Below are 21531 nucleotides of genomic sequence, written 5' to 3'. Positions count from 1 at the left end.
GCCTTGAAGATATTGGGAAAAAGCCCAGTGTAGCAAAAGTATTAAATGAGGCAACGAAAGTTCCTTGCTTTATATACAATCACATTTGGATTGTTTATTTGATGAAGAAGTATAAACAAGGGAAGAAAATACTTCGACCCGCTCTTACTCTATTTGCAACTTATTTCATTCAACTTGAAGAGATAACAAGGCAAAAGCAAGGTCTGAGAGAAATGTTGAAACACCCAAAACCTGGCCTGGACGTTATGGTCGAATCTGAAGATGTCACATGATAGTGTGTTTGAAAACTGATGCTCATGTTAAAATAACCGTAACTTTGCTTAAAACATTTTTCGTTTAGATCTCGTCGTTGTCTTTTATTAATCCTAAATAGGGATTTTCTATTTAGTCGTTAGTTTGCAAAATATTGCACGTTGCGGTAGCTTTTTAAAACAGTTTGCATATTTGTGCATATTTTGTTAAAACCTTTGATTGGTTTTAAAAACTTGATTATCCCTACTACTAACAGTTGTAAGTCCAAAAAAAATAAAAACCCCAATTTAAAAGTAAAAATCCAAAGAGGCCATTACTACAGTAAAACACCCCCAAAATAAAAGCAAAATTATTATTAGGTACTAAGTTGAATAAAATAGGTTGTGTGGCCACCGCTGAGTCCTCCGTCACACCGAACCACCTATGTCTGGGGATTACCTGTACAGATTAAATAGAAGGGGTGAGTTTACGTAAACTCAGTGTGTAATTCCCCATGCAAACAAACTGACAATAACGGATAATCTCAGTTTGGGCTAAGCCCATTTCAATATCAATAAGGATTAGGGCCTTGGCCCATCATAGTACAGTAACAATGACAGTTATGCAGTTATAAAATCCTACCCAACCAGCCTCTACACTCTATCTCCGTCCAACCCTATACTCCATGTGGGGATATAATCAACCCACCCAACTCTACACTGTAAGTAGTACCGAATGCGGCATTAGACAGTAGTTGTAGCTAAGCTGCCAGTAAGTTAAGCTAAAAGTCTTTCAGTACACTTCCTCTAATCAATATCAATCACCAACCCAATGCAATGCATCATATAATCATGTCATGGTATCATGCATAATTAGAATAGTATATACATCATGCTCAACATACAGGCATTCATATCTATCTCATATGGCATACAACAATCTTTCAATCATTTCAGTCAATTAGGGGGTCTAGGTAACCCTACTGTCCCTATAGTAGGTTCACAGTCGACTTGGGCGACCCGTGCAACCTTAGCAGTCAAATAGTAAAAATGGGCCCACAGGCCCATATTGCATGCCAAACGTGTGGGCCCACACAACCAAAAATGGCCTTGGCCATGTGGATCACACAGCCTGGCCCAATAATCCCACACAGCCCAACTCGATCCGGCCCATGAATCGCTCACGGCCAGCCTCGTCGATCACACACCCATGTTCGATCACACGACCTACCACTTGGGTGACAGCATCCCGATGTGGCATCGACAATCACTTCTTTTCAGCTTTTCACCGGTTTCTGTTTCCAAGTTGTGTTTACACACCTGATTCCGATTCTTTGCAAAAGCACTCCTAAACACCCAAGACCTATCAATTGACCAGTATAACACTGTATTATACACCTCAATCAACAACCAATTAACTGAAATCGAAAATCATACTTCTAACACCTTAACAGAACTCTTACCTTACGAATACCGGAAGTTTCCCTCTATAATTTGGCACCAGCACAGCCCTTCGCTCCAGAATTTTGGCTGTCATCACAATTAACAAAGATTCTCCAATTACCAACTTAAAAATCGAATATTAAAACACCCTTATTAGTCGTAAAATAATAATTTAATCAAGACCCCAATACCGATGGCGGTTCAATAAGCATGATCCACTTACCAACGACAGCTTTGTCCTTAACTCTCCAACCTCAGCAGCAACACAAACCGTTCACTGCCTTTCGCCTGCCATAAGTAACAACAATCTCCTTAGTCACTAACCAAGAATTAATTAACAAAAGGCAAAAACACTACTTACCAAACGCACAAAAGCAAAACAGAGAAAACAAGTTACGACACGTAAAAGAGTTTAGAGAAAGACTAGATTAATAAATAGGCCAAAGCAATAGAAGAAGGAAGTTTTTCAGCAAGCAGTCGACAACAAATAAAAGGAGAAGAAAATAAAAACCAGAAGAGCAAATCAGCAGCAGTGAAGTAGAAAACGAACAGCAGAGAAAATGGATTCAAAATGTCAAAAAAAAGTAGAAAGGCCGAAATTTGGGAAAAGTATGAGAAGCTGAAATTTGAAAAAAAGATAACAAGAAAATAAAAATAAAATCCCATAATCTCCTCCTAAAAACCGGCCACCACTTTTCTCAACAACCGAATTTGAAAACCACTCAAACACTTCAGTGCTTCGGCTAAACCAAAACACTTACACGCACAAGCAGCAAAATAAGTCCTTTATTTGCACAAAGACTCAAACTCCAGACCTCCTGCCCATTTGCACTCCACTTAGTCACCAAACCAGCAAGCCCATTCTAACATATTTCACCAAAATTTATTTATAAGCCTACTGATTAGAGATAGGGGTTTATTCATTTAAAAACAAAAATTTGCCCAAGCTAAGACTTGAACTTGGGACCTCTCAAACACTCTCCAGAGTACTTAACCACTAAAGCAAACATATATTTGTGTCACAAACACACAAAAATAAATATAAGAGATTTTTGGGGCGTTACAAATGTTTAATTCAAAGGTCAATATTTTATAATTAGTTAATATAATTACTTAAATATAACAACCTTTAATGGTTTTATTAGTTCCAAATAATTTAAATTATATTATTTTAAAATTTTTCTTGTGAATATATAGGAATTTAAATGATCAAAATAAGGACAGCAAAAGTCAGGGCCTGCTTTTGAAACCAAAAAAATTGTTTTGGGAAAAGATTTTTGGAAAAAAGCCAACGACCTCATAAAAGTTTACGAGCCCCTAGTAAAAGTATTGAGACTTCTGGATGGTGATGAAAAACCAACAATGGGCTTTATTTATAAGGCTGTTCATAGAGCTAAGTGAGCAATTCAACAAGATTGTTAATATTTCACCGAGTACAAAAAGATTATTGACAATAGATGGAATTTTATGCATTCCGACTTCCATTTAGCTGGTAAGATAAAATGTTTTATATAATTAAGAACTATTTTTATATTTTATTATTTTAAGCTTTAGATTATTATTATTTGATGATATTCTTATAAATTATGCTTAGGTTATTTTCTCAATCCTCAATTTCAATTTGGGGTGGAGCATTCGATAATGTACTAATAGAAACATTAAAAGGTACAAGATCACTAATTAAAAGATTAGAACCTTCTCTTGACACTCAAGTCGAATGATTAATCAAGTTATATTTAAGTTCTATTATTTGTAACTTAGTTACGTAATTTGAAATATAATTTTTTTATTTTTACTCTATCTTTTATTTATGCAATTGTTACTATTTAGAGATAAACATAAGACATCCGATACTCCACAAGCACAAAGAGCTTGGAAGCAAATGAATCTGGGTAAATAGTTAATTAAATTATTTAATTTAATTTATATTATTCAATTATATTGTATATTTTAAAGTTATTTTGAAATTTAAATAATATTATGCAGCTGAGTGGTGGATAATATACGGCACATGTTCCTAAGTTATAAAAATAGGCAATTAAAGTGCTTAGTCAAACAACTTCTTCATCAAATTGCAAACGAAATTGGAGCACATTTAGTTATATTCACACCAAGGCAAGAAATAGGTTGAAGTATAAAAAACTTGAGAAACTAGTATTTACCTATTATAATATGAGGCTTCAAATAAGGCATCAAAAAATAATAAGCATTGATGATATAAATGCTAGTTTTAATTCTATCAACCTTGATCATATATTTGAATATGTTGATCCACTATCAAAATGGCTTCATGAGAAAGAGAATCCATTGTTAGATGGTGAAAATGTTAGTGTGTTGCCTCTGGATACCTCTGATGATGAAATGAATGTTGATCAATCTCAACAACAAAATTTGTCTCATTCAAGTTCTAGTGCATCACCAAGTCAGAGTGGTGATGGACTCGATGATGGTGGTTTAAGTCCAATTGATGACGATGATGGACATAGTAGTGATAGAGGTGAAATTAGGTCTTCTAGTCGGTATGGAGGAGAATATGGGGTCGGTACCACTAGTGGACATTTCCGTGATAGATCAGAATTTGATGGAAATATGTTTCCTGAACCTAGGAGAGATAGAAGTGAACCTAGAGCTCCATCAAAACGAAAAAGCAAGAAGCATACTTTTATAGGCTCTTCATCTAGTAGGAGATCGGGTTCTTATAACCTTGGGTATAGTAATTCATCTACTAGCACTCAAGGTTTTTATCCACCAGAGCAACCTTCATATTTTCAACCTTCACATAGTTATCCACAACCATATGGTTATTATCCACCATTTTCTAATTATGGTGTGCCATACCAGCCTCACATGCATCCTCTACCACCAATGTATCACCCACCTCCACCTCTCATGTATCCTCATCAAATATATCCTCCATATCAATTATATGAAAAGCAAAGTGAAAATGTTACTTTTTTTGGATACATTTTTGGACAAAGGCTAAGAGAATCAAGTCAAGAACGCTCTGAAAGTGAAGGTGAAGGATCTGATCCTCCTCATCATTCTACTAATTGGTGAAAACTAAATCATTCCATTATCACTATTCGTAAGGTATGTTTTTTTAAAGAAAACTTTTAATAATGTTTTTAATTTTAATTATATTAAAATATTTAAAATATATCTTTAGATAAATGAATAGAGTATATTTTATGAAAAGATAATTAAGAATCGAAGCATGTTAAACTATATATGAAAGTAGAATGAGAGTGAGAATAAGTGGTAGGAAATAGGAATAATTAATGAGAATCTATACGTTATCTATTCCTTTTTCCTTTTGCAAAGATAGAATGTTTTGATATCTTCACCATCTTCAAAACTGCAAGAAATATTGAAGACCTCTCTCATGTATGAATTTTCAATTATTTTATCTATAAAACTTTCAAACTTATTAAATATGATGAATGTTTAATATTTCCTATTTTTTACTTTGTTATTAGTTAATATAATATTCTTAGAAAATTCGCAAATAAATATAAGAATAATTAATGGTTATAAAAATTGTGTTCTCATATTAATAAAAGTTCATAATTGTTAGAAAACACTCTAAAAATCATTAAAACTGACTTTTTATAATTATAATTATAATTATTATGTTTTATAATAAGTTGTGCGAATTTTAAAAAAATTCACTACCGCAATACCCGCAGTGGCCGCAATAGTATATGTTATATCCGCAACCACGATAAACGCAATGCGACCGAAAACATGGCTGCAACCGCAATTTGAATCCCTGGTCAATATGCTTCAACATTTAACATATATAATTAGATTGAAGAAACCATGTCTATTTGTAGTGCACCACATTTGATAAATTTGAAAAAATCAAACATATTCAGAACTCAATAGCAGTTGTTTCATTACATACTTGCAGAGGAAAAACAAAATCATCATAAGTAGAATGTTGTAAAACTCATGTGGAACAAACCAATTTTCTCAAAGTTCTTCAAACAAGGCCTCATACTTGGGAAGCTAGTATCCGACACCTTCGTTTATTTTTATGTGCAAAATAGTTTTAAGAATTGAACTTAAATCATCCATTAAGTTTTTTGAAATCTGAAACTCTTGGAATGTTTTTGGAACCAATGTTTGAATGGTGATGTTGGTGGAGAAATATAGAAACCTTAGTCTACATTAAGCAAATCTGAAGAACTCTAATCCAATTACAATCATACATTAGAACCCAAGATGCTTAATAAGTCCAGGAAAGAAACAAGATTGATATGATGTCATCATGAACTTTACCTGCTACAATTTAACACAAAAGTAGTAATTATATTCTTCAACCTTTTCAGCATATCTGTGATAGATATAATATTACACATTCAACTCAAGATTGGTAGGGTAACTACATCTAAATTTCAAAAATTTGATATGCATGTTAATTACCTTATTCAAATAATTAATTAATATGTCTATTTAATCAATTGTAATAAACAAAAGAAAAAGCTAGATCACCAAGACAAGTAATTAGAGGGGCTGAATGGACAAAGAATATGTATTTATCCAAGGGATGATTATCTGATTTGTTTTTGATCTAATCCACACATTGAATTGAAGGTCATATATATAGGATAGCTTAAGCAAAGAAAAATAGATTAAAACATACAAATGAGCCTTGGGTGGTTACCTTGAAAGATTACGAAACAGATGAAGAGAATGGTGATGATCATTGCAAAAACACTAGCATGTGATGAAGATGCCTTATCAACTCTCTTTTTCTCTAATTTCTTTCTTCTATCATTCCTTGTATGCCTTCACCTTGAAAGTTCCGAAATTTCTCTAACCAATTTTATATCAGCTTCACTTAATGATCGGCCACCCCTAGGAGGCCGCGGTGGTTTTGGAGGCTTCTTACTTCCCATGCGTCTCTTTTCCTGATCCCTTAATACCCCTTACCCTCGCATCATTTTCTACGTTAATCATTGTCACACCTCTCCTGAAATAAAAGAAGAATACCTATTTTGGGTAATTGTAGTAAGCTTATTCAGATCCATCCCTGGTTGTGGAAGATTATTATGTGTAAATCATCATTATAACTTGCGGAAGGTGTGGTGTGGTGGGGTCACCACTTTCCAAATCAACATTTCATTCAATTCTCTTAAATTCACGATGGCACACTGCATAATATATTATGTCTTTAATCTTATGCAATTCATTTCCCCTTTATTATACTATTTATCGGTTTCAACCAAATGGTCTCTAGGACTTTGTGGGCCTTTTGGCAGGATCCAAAAATCACTTAGTTTTGTATGTTCATTCCTACCACAAATATTATAGTCTTATATCGGTGAAATACATGGATTTAGTTGTATATTAAATTATTTTATTTTTATAAATGTTACGAATAATATTAAAAACAACTGAAAATCATTTTTATACATTTAGCAATCAAGTATATCTAACTCTATATATAAATGTGAACCTCATATTAATTACTAAAATCAACGTTATAAATATCTTTAAAATTATTAAAACTAACATATTTATTCTATCTAAATATGTAAATTATTATTTTATTTAAAATTAAATCAATTAACATTTAAAAATAGTGTTTACATGACAATAAAATACTTCAAATTAATAAAATTTAAATATGAAAATTTTTATTTTATATAAATAAAATTGATAAATTTTCTTCATTTATGTTAAAAATAAAATAAACTAATTTAATCAAAATATAATTCGTGATAATTAATTACTAATTTTCTTTATTTAACCATTTTTATAATATAGATAATAGAATGTGATGATTTTATCCATTCATTCTTTATTTAAGAAAGTTAATTATATATTATAATTAAGTTAAGTTAATTACATTTAATTAAATCTATTAATCTAAGTATATATATATATGATAAGTTAGTGGGAGAGAGATGAAAATCATCATCTTCCCTTGATGTTGTCGTCCAAGGCTTGAAGAAAAGAAAAAAAAAAGGATCTTCATTTCGGTTTAAAATTTCACAAGGTGATTAAGTTTTTTTTTTTTTTTTTTACAAATTTCTCATTATTTAACCTTAGTTTAACCAGCCCATTTAACACCCCTCACCTGCCCTGATTGTCGAACCCGAGTTATAGGATGTTATAACAGTCAAAGGAACCGTTGCATGCAAAACTAAATTAAAAAATTCAAATAAACAAGCAATTATTACATATATCATGCATCATAAACAAAATTGATTCTAAATCGAGCTTATGAAAGCTCTAAAATTAACCCCGATAATGAATAGGGATCAAATTGCAACATTTTCAAAAGATAAAAGTACTCATGCAAAATAAGGGTCACACGACCGTGTGCCCAGACCGTGTAACTCTCTAAAGTCATGTGGATCAACACTAAAATTTCATTCACAGTCACACGATCGCGTGGCTGGGCCGTGCAACAAACTAAGGCCGTGTGAAATATAGTTTACCAAATTTACAGTACTCACACGGGCGTATGGTCAACCCATGTGACAAATGGGAACAGTGTGATTCTAGAGCTTCTTATTTTCTAGTTGACATACGGCCATGTCACCAGACCGTCTGTGACTTATGGCCATGTGGACAAGTCATGTAGTACAAAATATGTCATTTGATGCCTACTTCATGCCAAACTAATCAATAACCTATTTGAAGTCCCAAACTAATCAAGCAAACCACATTCAAAGTTGGCCATTCACTTGCCACAAACTTAACTCACAAAATGCTATCTACTCACGTATATATATACACCTTGCCAAAACATCCATAATCAATATCATCATTAGGCTAAGTTCATGAGCATTCGAAATATCTTAAATGAAATTCCAAACCTATATACATGCCATATAACTGAGTCTAGAACAATTAAAAGTCTACCGAAATTGTATGAACTACAGAAATAGAAAATGAAACAGAATAAACATTTATATGCTTAGTAAGTTCAAAGAATTTAAACATTAGCTCACCTCATTATATAAATAAACAAACGAATTAGCTAACTATGTATCATTCTTGTTTTCACAGTTCATAAATATAAGGTGAGTATAATACGTAGAATCCAAATAAAAATATCAATTAAATTTATCAACGTATACATCATTTACAACAATTGAATCATTTATAGCCATTTCTATGCACAACACATATATACCATCATTCACATATACTTTTAATTATATCGTTAAGCCCGATGAACTTAATTAACAGATTCAGATACACGGGTAACCACCAAAACACACCTAGTTGCTCATTCGAGCTATATCTCCAAAACACGCCTAAGCACATAAGTGATTAGCCTGTTGGTTACACATCCCTCCAAAACACGCCTAGATCTTCGTAGAGATAATCAGTAACAGTGGTCTCCGTAGAGACAAACTCGGTAATCCGCAACAAATGTTGGATTCCAATAACAATCATTTTATCTGTATATGAGTGCATTCAGTATCATTTCTTTTACATAACTCGTACAACATGTGAATAACCTTTCTAGCATGTCAATTTTATCCTATCCTATCATCCATCTGGCATAATTTACACAACAGTATCATTTATTGCAATTCAGCCTATTCCTCACCTTTTTTTTGCCAATTCGTATACAAATTCAAAATATATTCAATTAACATAAATATACAATTCAATCATAAAATATCAATTATATATATTACATCAAATGAACTTACCTGGAAAAATGGTATTAAATGAGGTGTCGGAGACTAGTCTACAATTTTTCCTTTTCTTTGATTATCTACTAGTTGGTTCAATTCTTGACTTATACGATAATTCATTCCAAATTATCGTTCTAAATACCTTATGATGGTTTATTTAACGCATAAGATATCTTATTAACACCTTTCACAATTTCCTTAAAGTTTTGCAATTTATTAAATTTAGTCCCAAAATTGAAACAACCATAACTTTAACATTTAAGTTTTATTTTCAAACTATTTTAAATTACACCCTTCTATAGCCCTTCAAATTCAATAATTATAGAAATTTCAAGCCAAATCCAATTAGTTTTAATTTATTCCTTAAACTCAAAACTAACAAATATGACTTTACAAATTAGTCATTAGTTCATCTCTAAGCTTATAAAGTAGCATATTAACACCAAAAGCTTAAAAACTTCATCAATGGTAACATTTTAAAACTTTAACAGTTTTACAATTTAATACCCAAGTTAGCTAGATTAAGCTACAACGATCTCAAAAACATAAACTTCACTAAAAACGAACCTCAATTATACCTACATGCAAGAAGAAGAACTTGGTCGAACCTAGGAGCTTAAAAAACAGTGTATTGGTGTTTTTATTTTTGTTTCCCGATGAAAAAGATGAATGGAACAAACATTTGTTTCTTTTTTCCTTTTGTTTTTATGTTTTTAATTCATTTTTAACTTTAAGTGAGGGTATAAAGTACTCATCCAACCCCACACACCAATAAGTGAGCGTACGTCACTTTACAGAATTAGCACAGTCAAGCTGCCAAATACAATATGCGGTAAACTGCCAGATTTAGATGTATGTGGCTAAGCCACCAGATAAGGCAAATAAATTAAACTGTCAACACTTCCTCTACCATATCATAACCCAACCCAATGGAAATAATCATACGGACAGATAAACAGAATACAGAAATAGTCATGCTTTTCAAAATTATCAATACATATATCATACATATAACTCACATACCGAGCATATCAACATGTACCACATTTTGAGTCTTACTTAAACAAAATGGACCTCACAAAATCCCTAATTACGAATTACAGATTAGTTCAGCCCTAAATCAAAATTGTTAGAAAAATAGGCCACACACTCGTGTGACCCACACAGCCCAAATGTCTAACCCGTGTGTCCCACACGGCCTACCTAAATTACCCATGTAATCGTACACACCCTTGTGCACCCACACAGCCTAACACACAGCCGTGTGGTGCACACGGTCTGCCACACGGCTGTGTGACAAACTATATATTCGAATTTACTTGATATTTTTCTAGATTTTCTAGATTTCTCATGGTGGTTTCGAGTTAGAAACACACACCTGAATATTTTCTAATGCGAAACCAATGTTGTAAATACCTGAACCTAAAATCGACATTTAAAACATTCAATTTGTAACAATTTCCTCAAAATTAAATATTTATCACAACCACAATCTCCAACCATTAAACCTAAGCTCACCAATTAACTTCAAATCCAGTATCAATTACTTACCCAAAACGAATCAACAACTTCCACAGAAAACTAATTTGTCGGAAGATCGTTAATTTTAAAATTCCGACCTAAATCTAGAGGATTTCACAATTAATACAACCCCATCACACAAATAAACACCTATTCCATCCTCAAACCTTCCATAACTTAATACAAAACACTTACGCGTATTGATTAAAAGATTAACGACACGACGAAACTTAGAATAGTAGGAGTGGAGGGGATTAACATGGTAAAATTAATAAGAGAAAGATATGGAAAGAAGAAAGGAAAAATTGAAGCAAAAAGAACAACAGAAAAGGAAAAAGAATGTGAAAAAGAAAAGCTTGAGGGGCGGCACGGTAGTCAAAATTTTAGGGAAAAATTTTTAGATAAACGCAACAATAAAATTTTAAAAACAAAATAACTTACCCACTATCACAACTACCTATAAAATCACATCCTTAGTAAGCCAACCCTACCCAAACTCTTCCACCCAAACAACAACAACCAAAAGCAAAAATAGCATCATTTTTTCACACAAAGATTTGAACACAAGACCAAAGGGTAAGCTAACACCTTACTACTGAACCAGTAGGCTCATTCTTAACACAAGTTGAACGAAAATATAATTTAAGTCAAATGTACAAAGATAAGGATAGGAACAAAAATAGCAAAATTTCCAAGAGTGAGATTTGAATCCATGACCTCAAATACAAATCCAAAGCACTTAACCACTAAAGCAATCACTTAACAAAATTTAACAAATCAAAACTCAAATTTTGGGGCACTACACTAGTTATTTTACTAGGGTTGTCATCCCTTATACTTAATATGAGGGGTTTGGAGTCTCTTCTGTAATCGGTCCAATTATATGTGCTTCTTGGACTTTTAACCCAACACTTTATAATTTAATCCAACTCAATACTTATTTTTCTATGTCCTAAAATAAGTATTATTTATTAAATTAATTTAAATAAATTATTTTTCCAATTAAATAATTTTCTCAACACAATTCTAATTCCATTAAAATCAAGGCAACTTTACCACAAAAGAATTTATGAGAAAATATATTTAATTTTTACATTCAACGGATTCACAATAACCAATTAATTTAATTTACTTTTTGAACTTCAATTAATTAAATAAAATTTGAAAACTTCAATTAATTCTCAAGTGATTTCCATACTTAGTAAGAAACCACATTCATTTTCGAATGTAACTCATTTTTCTAACTTTGTCATTTCTATTCATTTATGTTTATTTGATTCAACATGCAATTCATTTTTTGTTTCAACGAGCTAGTGGAGGGACCTATTGGACATGTGTAATTAGGGCTCAAATGATTTATAATTAAGTTTCAGCTTTTCACCTATTAATTATAAACTCATTTAGTCATGAAGTCATTCCACTATAATATCATGACTAAGCTCTCCATAATAACATACCATTTCGAAAGCTACTTAATCAGTACTCATCCAATGACCTTGTCATAGATGTGTTACCCTCATAAGATATCCTTAATCTCTTTGGGATAAATTCGTTCTTCCAATATGATCCTATTTTATATCATGGTAACCATTACATTTTCCTTCATGAAACGTCAATTACTATCAAATAATAATTAAGTCATTCATCATAAAGACAAACAACTCGTGGCCACATTTTACTTTTCATCTATGATGTAATGCCAATGAGAAGATATCATTTACCCATTTATTGGGCTATGAACTCCACTGTTGTGAATGATGCTACATACTCAACGCACCAGCTTTCAATTCTTTATCTATTTGAACTCAATCTTTTACTTACATCAAAGTATACGAGTCAAGCATGCATAGTCCATCATCCACTCAATATTAATGTATGTTATACTATGAATATCACAAGTGAATAAATCCATAAACGGGTTTAGGATCTATTCAACTTGGTCCAATTCGATGTATTGTTAGTCCATTCAGTCACATCTATGTCTCTAACTTCTAGAAGTCATCCGCTTCGATACTTAAGACAAAACATCTCCCAATTGGAGTTGATAGATGGCATATTAGTATTTTAATCGATTTGCTCATTTTTTATTAGACTAAGGACATGTTTAGGTTTGTCTACTTGTATAAGTTGTCTTTCTGTATTACAATCCGATCACGTAATACCACTTAATATTAATTAAACATTAGACAACCAATGAGCTAATATTTGCTTCTTTTTTATTTTCATGCAAAAACCACGTGAGGACATTATACAAAGGATATTAATGTAATTCATGAATAATTTTATTAACCAATCTGTTAGAAAAAAATTACAAGTGTATATAGATGAAAATACTACTCTTAGGGCGCCAAATCCAACACTTTCATGTAATACCAATGAGAGGATATACTTACCCATGTCTTAGGCTATGAACTTCACTATTGTGAATGATGCTACATACTGCAAAAGTCGCATACCCAACGCACCAACTTTCGATTCCTTATCTATTTGAACTCAAGCTTTTACTTATATCAAAGTATACGAGTCACACATACATAATCCATCATCTACTCAGGTTAAGATATGTCACACTATGAGCGTCACAAGTGAATAAATCCATAAATGGATTCAGGATATATTATACTTGGGTCATGTCCGATGTATTGTCGATCTAGTCAGTCACATCTATGTATCTATCTTCTAGAAGTCATCCGGTCTGATGCCCAAGACAAAGCATCTTCCCAATTGGACTTTGATCTTTCAATCAGTTTACTCATTTCTAATTAGACTAATGACATGTTTAGGTTCATCTACTAATATAAATTGTATTTTCGTATTATGATCTGACCATGTAATACCGCTTAGTATTAGTTAAACATTAGATAACCAATGAGCTAATATTTGCTTCCATTTTGCTTTGCATGCAAAAACTATTGAGTACAATATACAAAGTGTATTAATGCAATTCATGAATGATTTTATTAAACCAATTTATTTGAAAAATTACAAGTATACAAACGAATATACTATACTTAGGGCACCAAATCCAATGATATTACAATTATTTCTTTTAGATGACCAATTGAATAGTTTACCTTAGGCAGATTGTTTATTATCAACTTTTTTTCAGTAACATACTTTAATCACGAATTATAAAAAGTAACTCCATCATCATGCATATCTTGTTAATTTTGAATTTGTCTCATTTTAATTTGTTCTAAAAAGCATATATACACGTAATTAAGTTCATGGTGTATTGATATAAGAAATTATTAAAATGAAGTGTTGATTCACATTAAATAATCTTAAATTTAATGTCTTGATATAAATTTTTTTCTTATTAAAAAAAAAGCATAAAGACACGAAATGCGGGTTGATTTATAGAGAAGAACTTCACTTTGAATCCATAGTTTGGGATTAATTTAAGCATAGGAATGTAGCTACATGTATCCATCATGCTTTAGGCACTTACTTTCTGATTGCTAGAGCTAAATGGAGAGAGACCAAAATGAAAGGGTTTACTTGTATGGTAACATTCAGTCATAAATCAAATTAAAATTTGGAAGGATGATGATATGTATTCCACCATCCATACATGTATATATATCCCAAGTTGTTCTTTACTTAATCAACTAATCTATTCATTGTCTGAATTAAATATTTCTTTGGTGAAATATGTTTATGGTACAAAATATACAATTCACTAACCCACTATTAAAGGATAATATGTTGGGCCAACGTAGTCATGAATTCAAAAGGACTCTTGGTCCAACCCTAGCCCAAAATGTGCATTTTGCAAAGGTTTACCCTACCTCCACCTGCCAGAATAGAGACGGCTCTTATCGTAAAGGGGCAGTGAATGCGTGAAGAAGGGGTTTGCAAAAGTTGAAGGGTCGTAATCCAAGACACCAAGGATCCACGTGTGGGAAATGTCGCTAAGATGTTGAGAGGGTCAACCTTCTTTTGTTTTTTGTCACTAGATAAGGAGTCATTCATAATTAAGGACATTGTGTGCCTATGAATGAGGCCACGACTGCACCACCATCACTACCACACCACACCACCGTCCTTTTTTTAACTCCACATGTGGCCAAAACTGCCAATCAACCCTCCTGTTTGTTTGACATACATTTTGTCCTCTTCCTCCTCCGCCCTTACCCCTATCTCTGTGTCCCCTCTTTGTTGGGGCCTCCCCCTCTATATCCTTATGGCGGTTGGCCCTTTTGACAACTCAAAAGCGATTCCTTGTTTCCTCCTTTACTGCTTTCCATTAATTCAAAATCAACTAAATAATCTCATTTGCGGGATGCAAAGGGTGTTAATCCAACCGCAATGTGACGATTTAATTTATGAGAAATAGTAATGACTTTGTGTTGTGTTGCTGGAGAATAATGCAAAAGGGCGAAGAAGAATATACGGTGGTTGATCCAATGAAAGAGGTGACACATGGCGTGATCATATAATAAGATAGGGAAATGTGGCAATGCCACGCTGGAAGGCATACGTGTCACAACTTACATCAAGAGAAAACAACAAGTCGAGATAATGAAATTTCCTTGCCCACCACCGCCACCACCTGCTCACCTGACCTTCTTCTGCCCTTTGTTTCTTTCTTTGTTTCTTTTGCAGCACCTCTTTTCTTTCATTCATTCATCTATCCATCCATATCTTCTATATTTATTATTCGCCATCTCCTATTAACAACGTTTTCAGGTCAATGTCTTCTTCATTTTTAGTAAAATTTATGACAAACAAACCTAGCTTTTATTAGTATTAATATATATATTTTTTTAAAAATTAAATTGATGTTGTTTAAGTAAAAGATTCAGGTTTAATTATGATCATCAAAATGAATAATAATTTTTATAGGGTCGATCAGGGGTTTGGCCCAAAAATAATATAATTGCTGGATAATTCTTTTAAATATTTTAACATTATAAGTTCATATGGTGGCACAATTACATTTTAACTTAAAATTTTATATAATTCAATTATGATGGTTGTAGTAAAAAAATTTCTGACATCAACCTTGTTTAGGTTATGATTTCAACATGAAACATTAATTCCAATTTAGTGTTGGAATTCAATAGGGGTAGAGGCCAGGCCATTGATGGGGTGGAGGTGTTAAAAGGCAAAATACAATGAGATGATTTAAATTTTATATATATAGTAGGGTAGGCAAATAAATAGTGGCATTAAGTAGGTGACCAAGATGAAGTAAAGAAAAGAGTTGGAAGAAAAATGGTCATAAATTCTTCTAACATCCACTGTTTTAAGAAACACAAGAATTCACAACAATAAATCAACAACAGCTTGAATTGAAGCAACCCCCAAAAAAAAAAAAACAGATGAAGCCAACATGATCTCCTTGGAGAAACTGAAAACAAGTGTAATGGAGAAAACAAGTAACAAGTTTAGGTTGGGGGGGGGTATTTATCCCAAAATGTAGTGAATAGAAATTCACCTGAATAAAGGTGACGTTGGAGAAAGTCCCATCTTTTCCTTGCAGTACAAGGCGAAAGAAGGGACGAGACGACAAGACAGCATTTTTGTTTTGCAAAAGACTGGTAGTTTGCAGTCCATATATATATGGTAATGTAAATTACACATGCGTGCGTTGCCTGACTCTCATTTACCCCCCCCCCCCGCCCCTTCTCTCTCTATATATATTTGTTTTAAATCTAAGCAAAATTTAATTCAAACATAAGTGGATATGATTCAACGTGTGTTAGTCTTGCTATTGGCGTGGTTTAAACATGAAATATAAATACTGCTTTGAATTTGTTTTTATGTATGGTAGTTGATAAAGTCTCTCAAAGGGTTTTTTGTTGGGGGTTAAAAATGTAGAAAAGATGAGAATGATTGAAGTGAGTGGCGCCGATTACTTGAGGTAATTGTATAAGACACATGTTAGTTGGAGAAGAAAAAGTAGAATGGGGGCATGTTTTTTGTTTGGTTGCGTTCACATTGTTTTTGTTTAACGAAGGCACATGGTTGCATGTGAAAATAGGGTGAATTAGGCAATGCATGAGCCTATGAATCCAAAATAATAATATTAATTGTTGGAGAAAAAGAAATATAGAAAAACACACCCCACAAAAGAACAAGCGCATGTGGTCCTTGATTGCTAATATATATATAAAATTTGCAAAATGGGGCATGCCCAAAACTTCTATTGACCAGCAAGCATCCCACATGTCCCAATCCCAAAATCAGACAGCTTGGCTTTCATGTTACCACACGTGTTAGCCCTTAAATGTGAAAAAGAGATTCCTCCTTTGAGTCATCATCCCTTCCTCCATTGGTGGGGTATATATCACCCCTCCATCCCATCGCAACCTTATTTCTTTCACTCCATTTTCGCTATTTCTTTTGAAAATGTCAATTTTATATAAAAAATTATTTTATTTCTTCCTTTAATTTTTCTTTTTTAATTTTTAATTTTTCTTTTTTATTAAATCATCTTAAAATTAATAGAAAAATTAATATTCTTTTAATTTTGCTGACTAATCATACACGTATATTACCATGTGAACGAAAATTGACATGTCAACATTTAATTATTTTTTAAAATTTTAAAAACTATACAAACTACTTTTAAAAATAAGAAATCATTAAAATTATTAAAATATATATTAAAATTTTTAAAATTAAATATTAACGTGTCATCTAAGTGCCAAGCCACATATATGTCACACAGAAAAACTAACAAACATTAAATTTTTGAGGTGATATAATAAATAAAATAAAATTATTTTTTTATTAAACTAAAAGAGCCAAAATAAACCTTTCGAAATTCCTTCTCAAAAAAAAAAGTGACCGGTGAATAGAGGAAAAATTTACGTTTCAAAAAAGATTTAATTAAATTCAATTTGGAATTTAATGGGTGCATTATAGTAAAGAATCATAGGAAATAAAGATCCTATATCATAAATGGGCATGTGAATTTTGAAGGGGTTAAAGAGAGGGGGCACATGCAAGCCATTTGAAGGGTGGGTGCACTTCAAAATGTAATAGGGCCATGGAGGCACATGTGCTGCGACTGCCAAGGGCTACTTAATCAAGGGCACATGTTGTGAGCCTGAATTTGCTCATAAAAACCCCCCATTACGCCTATCCTATACAAATTTATTACACTATGATTTTTAAAAAAAAAAAATACATACATTAAAATTCAAAATTTAAGAATCAAATTAGGGTTTCTATAGCTTGCAAATATATCTCACTTAGGTGACACAATCTTTGTCGCAAACTGGAAAATTGGACTGACCCTTTTGCCGACACAACAATGGTGTTTCTTTGGTTCCACTCCAACTAATTAAACCAACAAATGAGTGTGAAAGAAGTGATTAGTTAGGTTACAAGGTTGAAAATGACTTGCATTTTGTTTTCAACTCTTATTGAGTAAATAATCAAAATCACAAATCTTGTACCATGCAGAATTCAAATCTTATTTATTTTGTGGTGTTTTTCAAACTTTCCTAAATTTGTAAATTTTAATTAAGTTGATAAATGCCACTAATAATAAGCTTTTACATTATTATTATTATTCTACCCAAAAAGAAATAGCTGGCATTGGCATGTTCTAATCAATTAATTAAATGATGCTTAACAAACCGAAAATAAATAAATAAATAAAATAAAATAAAATAAACAAAAGTGGAGCTCAAAAAGAAAGAAAAAGTCATGTATACACAATAAAATACAGCAACTTAAAAATCTCACTGATAAACAGTTTCCAAAAAAAATAATAATTATTAATAATAAACACCTTTTCAAGAGTTGACATTAGAGGGAAGGCGATCAGCCGGCGGCTGCGGTCCACCGCCAGTTCCGCCGCAGAGAAACTCGGTAATAGCCGTCATGGCTCGAACTTGCATCTCTAGGGCCGCTATGTAATCGCTAGTTTCTTCTATAAGGTTGGAGAAGGATAGTTTCAGGCAACCGGGGACGAGACGTCCCAAAACCTTCAACTTCCGCTCAACAGCCGTCGTTTTCCTCCTCTCTCTGTAAATATCGGGCTTCCTCAACCTGTTATTAGTAGGGAGCTTGGCTTTCTTATGTTTGGTCACCTTGCGAGCGGTGAGAATGGCTCTGCTCCAACGCGTGGTGCCCCTGGCCAAGCCGGCGAGAACCCTGTCAGCCGTTTCGTGGACTTCCCTGGAGGCGGAGGTACGACGAGAACGACGGAGAGCCTGGAAGAGCTTGGAGGAGTAGATGTGTTGGTCTCGTTGGGTCCGCCATCGCTTAATTCTTTGGGTGCGTTGATTGGAAGGACAAGAGGAAGGGGTTTGAAGGGTTATCCTGGGTTTCTTGGGCTTGAACTGAAGAGAGGCGTCAGGGGCAGGTTCGAGATTGGGTGTGAAGGAAGCCATGGAAAGTTGGGAATAATTGCAGAAAGGAGATGGAGATGGAAGAAAGGGGTTGGAAAGAAAGATATAGGTTATGTTAATGGTTTGGGATATGAGTTGAGAAACAGAGAGAGGGGCTTCCAATCACTTTATAAAAGCCATGCCCTTTCATTTCTCTCATTCACCAACTAATAAAAAAACAACACGCGGGTTCCAGCTTCTGTGCTGCGCTGTCTCTCTTTCTTCTTCTTATTATTATTATTTAATTTCTCTATAATCATACTTTTTTTACTTTTTTAAAATAAACACTCCATGGCAGTGTACTGGATCCTTTTTTTGAGTATATACAGTGAATGTTACAGAAATGTCAATGATTTTCAATACAATTCCATTTATTAAAATTTATTTTCATTACTATATTTTTATATAGAATTTAAATACTTTATCTTAATAATATTTGTTATTTTTATTTTATTTAAGAATATAATTGATTTTATAAAAAAAAGACTAATTTATTATGAAGGGTTACTATTATAAAAAAGGTTGATTGTGGTTGAAAAATTTTAATGCCCACGGAGTTGTAAAATTTAAATTTGAAAATGTGTTATATCATGTCAAGTAAGTTACTGATTTGGTGGTACATAAATTTTGTTCACTTGATATCTTGATTTAAAGTTAGAATTTAAACAATTCAATCCTTTCCTTTTATAAAAAGAATACTATTATAACATAAAGAATAATTTATATAAATTTATACTTGAAATAAGAATGATAATTAAGAAAATTATTTTTAGAATAAGTAAAAAATATTTTCCAAGTTGAAAACAAATCATATGAGTAATTAAAATTACCATGTGAAATTAATTTTATTGCTAACTTATGTAGTAAGATATGTTAAAAATAATACCCTTACCAAATAAAAGTATTACTACTTGAATTCAAATATAAATACAATTATATTATTTAAAATTTGAAAATAGAAGGAATAAACGAATTCAAATATTTGAATCTCTTATTAAAAGAAGTAACGTGAATGTTATTATCCGTAAAACTAAAGTGAATTTGGATCATGAATATCCAATAATTAATATCTACACCCATTTCAAATCCGATATGTATGTAGTATTTTGAATATTCAAATCCACAATACTTTTGGGACGGTGATCTGTGATATGCATGGACCTTTGTTGGGGGTCTCGAGACAGCTACCAACAGCAGGAAGTGCAACGGTTGCTGAAGCATTGGCCATACGCGAGGCTCTATCTTGGCTCAAAACGTCTAGTTTCGACAAAGTTCTCGTGAAGTATGATTGCGTCAAGGTGATTTATGCTTTGAATTCGAATAAGTTGCGTAGCTCTAATGTGGTTGGCTTCTGTCACATTTTCAACATCTTTATTTTTATTGGATTCATGGGAGTGGTCATTATTTAGCAGGGGCAACTTTATTCCAAGCAAACATTATTTTTGATATTATACCATCCTTTTTGAATTTTTACACTTTTTGCTGATGTAAATAGTATCCATAAGAAGGTGGAGTGTTAAGCATGAGTGTATGAAAAAAAGCCTATTAACTCGAGTTTAGTGATGTCATTTCTCTCCATTTTAATTATTTTTATTATATCAATTAATATCATTATTCTTTTCCTTAAAAAATATTCGTAAATATCTAAATCCACCCTACCCATTATTTTCATTCCCAACATTTCTAATCAAAAATCAAATAAAATAACTTTTCTTTACCTAAAATGTGATGAAAATAAAAGTAGAGTGATGGAACATCAACTCACTGATTATATATTGTCCAAAGAAACAAGAGTCAAAACTGAATTGGAATGCTAAAGTATGAGTTAGTTGGTCAACATCATGAATTCAATAAATTAAATTATCATGGGATTGAAAATGCAATGTAAATAGGAATACCTCCATCTACCCAATTATTTGCTTGTGATTTTATGACTATGCCTCAACATTTTTCTTTACCTTCCCTCTAAACTCTACCTACTTCCGCCAAAATATATTTACTTTTCAACAACAAATTTCTTAAGCTTTTTCTTATTTTTTTTAAATTATAAATTTCAATACAATTTCATACATCACTACTGACATAATTATTAATACAATTTTCTATATTAATTTATAGAAGACACGGATTTCTCTTATTAGACATCAAAAGAAAAATAAAAGCTTGGTGTTGAATAAGATAAAAGAATGATCAACATCTTAACCTTTAGCATATTTTATTGTAATTAGAATTTAGCAATGATTTTAAGTTAGGGCTAGAAAGTAACAAAAGAAAAAGAAGAAAAAGAATGAATAGCAACAAGAGGCTAAATCAGAAAAAGAA

General features: G+C 32.3%; 1 protein-coding gene and 1 long non-coding RNA gene across 2 annotated transcripts; both read right to left on the bottom strand.

The window, feature by feature from the left end:
- Positions 1 to 254: 254 nt before the first annotated feature.
- Positions 255 to 6419, bottom strand: LOC128036089 (uncharacterized). The gene is made up of 5 exons (XR_008192955.1): positions 6340 to 6419; positions 1897 to 1961; positions 1694 to 1760; positions 1462 to 1593; positions 255 to 690 (listed from the first exon to the last, which is right to left on the bottom strand). It is a non-coding gene; the product is annotated as an uncharacterized LOC128036089 (long non-coding RNA).
- A 12041-nt stretch (positions 6420 to 18460) lies between these two features.
- LOC105784043 (transcription factor bHLH149) lies at positions 18461 to 19409 on the bottom strand. The gene has a single exon (XM_012609810.2). It carries the CDS (start codon positions 19210 to 19212, stop codon positions 18613 to 18615), a length of 600 nt encoding a protein of 199 aa, XP_012465264.1. The 5' UTR covers positions 19213 to 19409; the 3' UTR covers positions 18461 to 18612.
- Between the last annotated feature and the right edge of the window lie 2122 nt (positions 19410 to 21531).

The sequence above is a fragment of the Gossypium raimondii genome, chromosome 13, assembly GCF_025698545.1.
Source record: "Gossypium raimondii isolate GPD5lz chromosome 13, ASM2569854v1, whole genome shotgun sequence".
Taxonomy (NCBI): domain Eukaryota; kingdom Viridiplantae; phylum Streptophyta; class Magnoliopsida; order Malvales; family Malvaceae; genus Gossypium; species Gossypium raimondii.
This window is presented reverse-complemented; position numbering and strand designations above follow the sequence as displayed.

Bases quoted from the DNA above. Each gene is read 5' to 3' on its own strand.
- LOC105784043 (XM_012609810.2), bottom strand. From the start codon at position 19,212: ATGGCTTCCTTCACACCCAATCTCGAACCTGCCCCTGACGCCTCTCTT.